Source organism: Diplotaxodon limnothrissa, linkage group LG12 (assembly GCF_057381915.1).
Source record: "Diplotaxodon limnothrissa isolate DT_005_m linkage group LG12, D_limnothrissa_male_GT1.1, whole genome shotgun sequence".
Classification (NCBI taxonomy): domain Eukaryota; kingdom Metazoa; phylum Chordata; class Actinopteri; order Cichliformes; family Cichlidae; genus Diplotaxodon; species Diplotaxodon limnothrissa.
Window position 1 is genome coordinate 10,575,561 of NC_140607.1, and position 10,074 is coordinate 10,585,634.

The 10,074-nt window shown below is 38.2% G+C and overlaps 1 protein-coding gene across 1 annotated transcript; it reads left to right on the top strand.

Moving 5' to 3' along the window:
* Positions 1-1,000: 1,000 nt before the first annotated feature.
* Positions 1,001-9,917, top strand: imp4 (IMP U3 small nucleolar ribonucleoprotein 4). The gene is made up of 9 exons (XM_085367924.1): positions 1,001-1,068; positions 2,657-2,765; positions 2,878-2,961; positions 3,056-3,165; positions 7,511-7,643; positions 8,129-8,283; positions 8,370-8,464; positions 8,547-8,620; positions 9,550-9,917. The coding sequence occupies exons 1-9, from the start codon at positions 1,066-1,068 to the stop codon at positions 9,660-9,662; spliced, it is 876 nt and encodes a 291-aa protein (XP_085224050.1). The 5' UTR covers positions 1,001-1,065; the 3' UTR covers positions 9,663-9,917.
* Positions 9,918-10,074: the final 157 nt, after the last annotated feature.

Genomic DNA, 10,074 nt, shown 5'->3' on the forward strand with positions numbered 1-10,074 from the left:
TACTCTAAAAGCCCACATAAACAGATTACAAGATAAAGTACAAGTTGATAGTTTATGTTTATTCTTTCTCACAGTTTTAAATAATAATAATATCACTAAATGTAATTATGCAAAAGAAATTGTGTACCTCTAAATGATAGAAGATAATTTTCCTTCATCATATACCGAATGGCACTGATGCATAGTTTAATCTACTTCCGTTAGTGGCTCAGACAGGCACTATAATAATCTACAAAAACAAATATTTAAGCTCTAAGATATGATTTCAAGTTCTCTGTAATGATGATGTGTACGCTTACCTGTTGCCAAAAGAAATACTGAAATCAGAATATGCATGATCCAAACACCGAATCTGATTATACTCAAGTCTAATTTATTAAACAGGAAGAGGTGCTTTTAATGGCAACTGACAGGAAATATTTGGCCACAGAGATGTTGCCTGCCTTTCATGGTGAGGGGATGATTTACTTGATACTTGAAATGTGCAATTCACTTGTATTTTTATTTTTATTCCTATTTATTCTATTTATCCCCTTCGTGTGTTTTATTTATATATGTGTGTGTGTGTGTGTGTGTGTGTATATATATATATATATATATATATATATATATATATATATATATATATATATATATATATATATATATATATATATATATATAATATTCTGTAACTCTGTAACTTCTGTCGGTGCTGTGCTTTTGGAAACCGAATTTCCCAGAGGAACCCACCCGAGGGATTAATAAAGTTTTATCTTATCTTATCTTTAATCCTCAAGAGAAAAACTTCGTTCTAACTACAACCTGGTGGATTTATGTGTCTGTTTATTCACAAGTTTGTCGGTAAAAAAGAAAGAAAGAAAGAAAGAAAGACAAAAAAGAGAAAGAAGAAAAATAATTATTTGGCTTTTAATTTGAAAAATGAGTCAGTACAGTACAGTACAAGTCAGTATCGACGTTTGCCATTGGTCCTTCTTTCAGCCAATGGCGCAAACTTTTGTAGGCTCGTCTCTCTCTCCGTGTCCACGTGAGTAGCGTGGGTTAGCTACTAGCAATAAACACATCATGGTAAGTTAAAAAATTGTAAGGTTTGTGCGAGCGTTAATTTGTGTTTTAGTTTGATACCAAAAGGAGATTGTAGAGGTCGAAGCTGACACAGAAGCCAGGCTCAAGGCGGATGTACCGAGCGCATTTCCCCATCCGAGTGTTAGCACGCATTCACATAGAGCCATAGAGCACAGCAGTAAAGTTCTGTAACTGGTAATGTTGAAATACTAGAGTACTGTTTAAACGCTTTATTTCGTTCCAACTGCGTTTTCTGTATCGTCACAGGCTGGTGTATAACTGGGAAAAATAAACCCACGAAGCCTATGTAATGAGTGAAAAAAAAATTGCTCGTTCGTCAAGAAGCGTGAGTTTTCTAATCAAAACAAAGATAGCAGCTCTCAGAAATATGACATTTTGTGCTCACTTTAGGAGTGTCAGAAAGAAATAATTGAGAATTACGTGTAACCTTTAGTGAATTCTCACAAATGTGTCATTAAAATGTGACTGATGAAGATACAATCTTGATTGCCAGACACAGAACAGTGAAGGGAGAACCCCTGTAGGTTATTAAATGTGAATTAACGGGACACTGTATGTGCTTTTTTTTTTTTTTTGTAACTGAACTTTTATGTCTGTGTACCTTGAAAATAGAACATAGATAAAGTGGGGTTTATGTTCAAATGCCAGGGTTTTTGAGAATTGTTTAATCATTTATGTCACAGAGTTTAATGAAATAAATCCACAGACTCTTCTGTTCTTCTCAGTTTAAGGAGTCTGTTCATCAGTGTCATTTGAAGTCATTTGTATAAATAAATTACTGGGTAAGTCTACGGAGAAAGGGACTGGATTGAATGTTAAAATTAGAACAGTAACAATCACAATGCACTTTTAGTCGTTGTAAAATCAGCATCTGTTTTTGTTTTGTTTTTTAATTCCAAAAAGAGTGTCTTGGGTTTAACTCCCAACTCCAGGGGGTTATATGAAGTTGCTGCTATTATTGCGCTACTTTTCATTCCTTTTAATCCAGGTTAATGAGCTGAGTGAATTGTTAGTGGCTTCCTCATTTTAAAATTTCTCCAAGTTAGAGTAACTGCTTTTAGATCCTTAATTATATGGGGTGGCTGTGGCTCAGGAAGTAGAGCAGGTCTTCTACAAATCAGAAGGTTGCCGGTTTGATCCCTGGCTCCAGTCCAGACAACGTATCCTTGGGCAAGATGCTGAAGCTCGAGTTATGAAACACTTTAAGTGCTCAAGTTAACTAGTGTTATATAAGAACCAGTCCAAAGTGACCTTAATTCAATTTAAATTATCTTTTTTTTACTTAAGTAAAATTTTTACTGTAGGAAGATTTAAGCATAGACCTGTTCAGATATGTTCAGTCTTTCTACTTATGTGTCTGCCATTATGTATTAAGTTTTTACGATTATAAGTTATTTCTAATTTCGTCTTGTTTTCTCACTAACTTTCGACAAAGTCCCTTACCCATTTTTCCTAAGTTGTGTGAGATGTGTAGACATGTTCAGATATTGTGGCAAATGTCATTTTGCAAGGTAATGTCATTATGTTAAGAGGCCTGTCTTTGGAGTAATTTGGTGTAATGTTTGCGTAGCTGCGTCGAGAGGTGAGACTGAGGCGGGAGTACCTGTACAGGAAGGCACAGGAGGACAGGCTCCGAACAATAGAGGAGAAAAAGCAGAAGCTGAAGGGTGCCCTCGACGGTAGGTTGGCGTGATCATTAAGATCCTTTTTCCAACTACATTTTGCTTGACCAGAGTTGGCACCAAAATGCTCTGACCACACAGAAGTAAAACATCTTTTACTTCTCTGCAGAAAATCATCTCCTTCCCACTGAGATACGCAAAGAAGCTCTTGAGCTACAGAAACTAGTGGAGTATGACGACGAAGGGGCAGAAGGCAAGTGTCGTGAATTCTTACTATCAGCAGCATTTTGTCAGTTTTCCTCACATTTTGTTCACTCATAAATTTTGGTGTTTTCTTGTGCGCGCAGGTGTCAGCTCTCATGTGGATGATGAGTATAAATGGGCTGGAGTAGAAGATCCTAAAGTCATGGTCACTACATCCAGAGACCCAAGCTCCAGGCTCAAAATGTTTGCCAAGGTTAGATCACTTTCTGAGCACAAGCACGTAGAGGCATCTAAAACCTCAATGACAGAATTAACACAAAACATTTACTACAGCACATATTTAATGGCATGTGCAGTTATTTCAACCCTGGTTCTTCATAGTTTTCAGAGATGTTTCTGTATATTACAGATGAAAAATGGAAACGCATGAAAAATTGAAAGAGATGTTTTATAATTTCCAAATATAGAACAACGTCTACAGGGCTCGCAAAATCGCTAGCCCGACGTCCCGGGGCTAGCGATCTTGCCAGTCGGGCTACCAAAATCTATCTCTGCCCTGCCCGTCGGGCTATCATAGAAAGGAAAAATATATGTCAATGCTTTTGCATTCTTTCGGAAATGTAGCTGGGTAATTATGTCATTGGCATCGGTGAGCCACTGTCAATATGTGACATATTGAAATCGCGTTTGAATTTGCGCTTGTTTTTTGCTTTCACTTTGCAATCGCGCGAACTGTGTATAGAGAGCGACAGCACTGATTGGTGAGTGATGATAATTTGTGCACCAATTCCTCTGACATCGTCTTATCAATCGTTAGCTTACTATGCAAACATGACAAGTGAACTCTCCCGCAGCAAGCTCAAACATGTGAGAGGTTGATCGCGCAGAGAATCGCTGAGCGTTATGTGAGTGCCTGTGTAAAAGCAGCAGGATATATATTTTAGTTCTGCTGAGCCAAATAAGACAGGTCAGGGTAAAGAAGTGACAGCCAAAGAAAAGCTTACTGCAAAACGGAAAAGTTATGACAAATCAGACTATAAGGCAAAAATAAAGTGCAGCTTTATGGTTTCATGGACAAAGAATTTCTGTGGCTGCAATATGACGAGCTAAATAACCAGGGGTGCACATAAGTGGTCCGCAGGTGCGCATTCGCTGTCAAAATAAAAAACGCGCACAAGATAAGAAGTTGCAACGCGTGTTTGCGTACATAAGATTTTCTGGAGGAGGACAGACATTTGTTTAGAACTCTTAAAGATGTCGAAGAAGCAAGCTCCTTTAAGCAATTACTTTGGTGTTCCTCCACCTCCAAACAAATGTCAGAAGGAGTCCGAACCACAAAAGAAGCACGTATTCTCGGAAAAGTAGTTGCAGGAGGTGAGCTGGCTTCAAACAAATGATGAACGCACAGAGATGTGGAGCAGAATGTGCCGTGAAAATCCCACTCTAGCGGACAAAAACAGTGCTTTTATATGGACGCAAACACGCGTTGCAACTTCTAATCTGGTGCGCGTCTTTTATTTTGACAGCGAATGCGCACATGCGGACCACATATGTGCACCCGTGTAAATAACATAATGTTCTGCCGGGTGTGTCGTTGGTTTTCCCTCGATTTCTGAGTCGACAAGTGCCTTTGTCACTGGGACCAGTTTTTCAGTGGAAATTTCAAATTCAGGATCTGACACAGACTGATTCATGTCCTACACAGTTCTTACAAGTTCATAGAAATTTCTGTTCAATTAGAACCAAGTATTTAAGCTGATGTTTGTAATTTTTATACAATGTTGTAATTTGTGTTTCAACAATTTTTTGATTAATGTTTTGTTTCCGTTACAATATTATACTTTAATGTATAATTGTAATATTGTAACAGAACAAAACAGGAAACAAAACATCAATCAAAAAATTGCTCTCTTTTTTATTCGGGCTACTTAAATTTATTTTGGGCTACCAAAAACTGAAGAGTCCCTGCCCGAAGGGCTACCAGGGATTTGAAATTTTGCGAGCCCTGGTCTAAAACCAAGGGAGGTCCAGTATTAAAGAATTTAAATGGAGTTCTGTGAATGAAAAGATAAATAGCACAGATAGTGCTAACTTAGAAATATGGTGTTACATGGTGCTTTTGTTGACATTTGCATTAAAATGTAAAAAATACTGATATGCAGGCTTATTGACAGGCTTCAAAACTCTTTGAAGGATACAACTAATTTTTAATCCAACAATTCTCTAGCCCCTCCTTGAGCCTGGTCCTGCCACAGGTTTCTTCTTGTATAAAGGAAGTTTTTCCTTCCCACTTTCGCCAAGTTTTTGCTCATAAGGGATTATTTGATTGTTTTGGATTTCTCTGTATTATTGTAGGAGCTATATTTACCTTACAGTAATATATATAAAAATTGATTGAAATTAAATTGAATATCTGCCCCCTTCTGAAATGATTGTCTGTGTAGGGAGCAGCTACACTCAAAAAGAGAAAAAAGGATGAAGGGTGCTTCTGTCTGTCGGCTTGATTTGAACGTGTGTGTGTGTTTCCATTAGTCTGTTGTTTGTTTGAGTGAAAAGGAGAGACAAGTGAGCCATTTAACATGTGAAAACGCGTAGTAAAGCTAGGCCTTAACCTCCTAGGACCTGGCGTCCACATATGTGGACATCACATTTTGGGTTAGACCACAATACAAAATTTTGCTCTTTCAAATTAGCCATACAGTGGCACAGTTGTTGTTTCTCATTTTGTTTTTGTACTCAAGAAAAATGCTGCTGTGTTCAGACACCAAATAAAGAGTTTTGCACATCATTACTTAATTGTGACTCACAATAGCAAAGAGAAAAAATGCATGCCATGAAAGAGTTCGGGTCTTAGGAGGTTAAGGAAAAAAGGTGGATTGTTCAGATTAATAGGTTCTTGTTGACCACAGTATCATATGCAGATATTGTAGAAATAGCAAAAACATATTGTAATAAAAAGTAATAGATGGCATGAAACAGCAAGTGTGATATATTAATAAAATTGAAATGACAGCTGCCTCCTGTAAGTGGCTACATGGTGCTAGTTGGACTCATAAGCCCCGTTCCCATTAGCACCTACTCGGATCGACTCGCCACGACTCGACTCGGATTGACTGGTTTTCCATTACATTCGGATAGTACCTGTTATGCATGGCTGTCGTCATAGCAAAGCATCCAAGCGTCCCACAAAGTAATTACTATGTGACACGGACGCTACAGCAAAGGTGTACACCGAGGCAAGAACATACCCACTGCTCGGTCTGTGACTTTTCGCCAGTCTCAGGGGACCACAGTGTTGTTTTTTGTAGTTATTTCCCTTGTTACTGGGATTCCAAAGTGGCGGTTCTGATGTTCGTGAATGAGATACTGTCATGACTCATCAAGTGACACTACTGACCAGCCAATCGGTGGCATGCAGCCTGACGACATCACATTTTAGTACCTGCTCAGATCGTTTGGAACCCAGGGCAAGCAGATACTAAAAAAGTACCTGCTGCCAGGTACTGTGACCTAAATGGAAAACCTTGAAAACTGTGGCGAGCCATGCTAAGTAGATACTAATGGAAAAGGGGCTTTAGTTCTGACAGATTTGGGTAGTTTGTCAGACCCCATAGTGATTTGTATTATGTGCTTTAGGCCATGTCCGCACTAATACGTTTTCGTTTGAAAACGCATCTTTTTCTCTCCGTTTTGGCCGTCCGTCCACAGATGGCGTTTTTGGTCAAGGAAAACTGAGCTTTTTGAAAATGCTCTCCAAAGCGACACACTTTAGTCATATGATGACCAATTAAACTAAAATAGTGGTGGCCTATCTTAATTATACAGCAGTTGTTTTGTTTGCTCTCAATTTTGACAGCCCTATTAAAGATTAATATCAGTTTGTACATGCTTCAGATAGCTTTTCTTCAAATTCTTTAATTCTCACTCGCTTTTGCAACTTTGTACTCTCGTGTTACTCACAGCAACAACTCCACCTCATTGTCAGTCCATTTAAAAAAACTTGGTGCTTTTCCTCGACATTTTGCCACAATGTTTCAAAGGGCTGGAAAGTAAATAAATGGCAGACAGAAATGACACAGGTCGAATCATCTTACTTTACACACATGCGCAGTACTGGAATGTAAGCATTTTAGGTTGTTTCAGTGTGGATAAACAACTCTGTGAAAACCATAGTGTGGATGCGGAGCGTTTTTAGACGAAAACACAGTTTTCAAATTCATCCGGTGTAGATGTAGCCTTAGTGAGTTTGTGATCTGTGCAGATGTGTGACTTTTTACACTTTGTCACTGCTCCCTGACATGCACACACCTCTTCTGCGCTGCTTTTCCTAATTTGGCCACATATTGCATGCCTTGCTGTAGTTCTGAGTTTTTCTTGAGGCTTGTGGTCGGTGGTAAACTCTTCTGTCTTCTGAAGTTTTTGCTCTCTTTTAGCTGCACAAATACAGACAGTGATGCTGTATAAGGCGCTGCCCCAGCTATTGATAACAACCTGGGGTTCGGGTTTTATATATTTAAAAAAAAAAAGCAGTGTAGACCATGACCATTAAAAATTGAGTTGACAATAATACACGAATCCCATCTTGTATGTGATTCCAGGAGGTAAAGTTGATGTTCCCTGGGGCCCAGCGAATGAACAGAGGAAATCATGAGATCCCTGCATTGGTACAAGCCTGCAAAGCTAACAGTGTTACCGACCTCGTCATCATGCATGAGACAAGAGGACAGCCAGGTATACTTGCTTTATTCACTTATTCATTTTGCTGCAAAGTCCACCCTCATTAACCCCACACTCAGTCATTTTGCTCTACAGGCAGGCTCAAATATGACAGAAACATTCAGTTCAGAAGAGCTTTAATGGTTACTCCCACTCAGCTTTCATGGGGTATAAAGGACTATGTAGTTTTGTGTTCTGTATGCACAACATCCACCAACAGTGCTAAAACTGGTTGGTGGTTTCAGACCACATTGTACAGCTTGTTCATACATCCATTGCACATGTGCATTGCTGGTTTTTTTTCTTTTTCTTCATTCTAGCTGCCCTATAGTCTTCACGTTAGGTCAACACTAGAGAAACAAACACAGTTTCTTTACCAATATGAAAACTCTGCACTTTTAAAATTTATAATGGAGTGTTTTGGGTTTTTGTTTAACTCTCAGTATTGACCATAATATTTGTTATTTTGCTTAGTTTTGTTTGTTCTTATATATTTACAGATGGCCTGGTGGTGTGCCATTTGCCATTTGGCCCAACAGCTTATTTCACTCTTTACAACGTGGTAATGAGGCACGATGTTCCCGACATAGGCACCATGTCTGAGGCCTACCCCCACCTCATTTTTCACAACTTCACCTCACGGCTCGGCAAGAGGGTGAGTGAGTGCTGGACAGCACATGCCTTGGATATTCTTTCTCACCGCTTGTTTGTGTGTACAACTAATTAATTCTACTCACGCAGGTATCCAATATCCTCAAGTATCTTTTTCCAGTGCCAAAGGAGGACAGCAGGCGTGTGATCACATTCGCCAACCAAGAAGACTTCATCTCTTTCAGGTGAGCATCAAAAGTGAAAATTCATATAAACAAAATGCTATTTGGGTTAAAGAGTAAGATATGATGCATTTATTTTTAACAGACATCACACCTATAAGAAAACAGACCACAAGAACATACAGCTGACGGAAGTAGGGCCCAGGTTTGAAATGAAATGTAAGTATGGAAAGTTACCGCTCTTCAGAGACTGAATTAACCATTGTTGACGTGGTTATATCTTCTCTGGAAATTCTTTGTTTTTCCATCTGTCACTACTTGATCTATAGCAGAAATCTGATTTGTTTTATACATAGGAGAAAGACTTTTTTTCCTGTCTTTACCTTTCACAATAAAAACCCTAGACAATGCATGGCTGCTGTCCTTACAGTAGTAGAGGGATTTCTTGTGATCAATGAAAGGTTTACAAAATTACATCAAAGCAATTTACACCTGATTTAAGGATTAAAACAACATGGTGTGTTTTAGTCCAATTTAGTCTGGTGGAAATTGTTTCAAATTGTGATTAGTTTGACCATGATTTCTGAAAGCATTGCCGAGCATGTGCAGTCATATTCATGAGAATCATGCTGCATAATGCAGTGCAGCCTCCGGGCCCGAACATCACAGCCATCCATGGCAGACACAGAGTTGTTCTGATTGGTTAACCTCTGCCCATTTGTACTTTTGAGAAACTCTTTTTATACCCATTCATATTACTGAGCTGTTGCCAATTCATACGGTTACCACTTTCTTTCCACCTCCCAAGTTTTTGAGGTATGTTGGTGCCATTGCTGCTTTAGTATTTTTCATGAAATTTACATTCTACAGTTTTTATGTACATGTAGTCTAAACTTTTTTGGAAGTTTAAAAATGTATAGTAAAAATATGTAGCTTCAATTTTTAATATAAATCAGTGTATTGTGTGTTGTGTAATGTATTGGATACTAATGTGCAACACCAGGAAGAAAAAAGATATTTTGATCTGATTGGAAGTAAGAGCATCAGGGGAAACTCCAGTTGTAGAAAAAATGGATTACTATCCTCTGCTCTGTACAAATTTTCTTTGGGCTCGTTAAATATTAACACCACGTCCTCTTTCTATTTAGTGTATATGATCAAACTGGGAACCCTGGAGAACGAGGTCACCGCAGATGTGGAGTGGCGTCACCACGCATATACACACACAGCGAAGAAAAGAAGATTCCTTAGCATTGAATAGGAACTGAGTCATCATCTGGAATTATAAAATAATATGTGATTTTTGTTAAAGGAGCATAACGAGGGATGACAAGTCCAAGTGTAGTCAACAGCTATGGATGTCTACAGTGATGAATAGGACAGCTGAGCTCAAGTAGATTGAGCCCTGTTTTTTATGACAACCCCATTTGTAGGGTTATATATACAGTATAAAGCATTGCATTCTATATGGTTATTCTAACCTTTTTATGCTGTTTTATAATAAAGAGTTTACTTGATCTGCAATGAGTCTCTTTTTAAAAAAAAAAAAAAAAAAAAAAAAAAAAAAAATATATATATATATATATATATATATATATATATATATATATATATATATATACACACACACAAACACACACACACACACACACACACACATATACACCAATCTG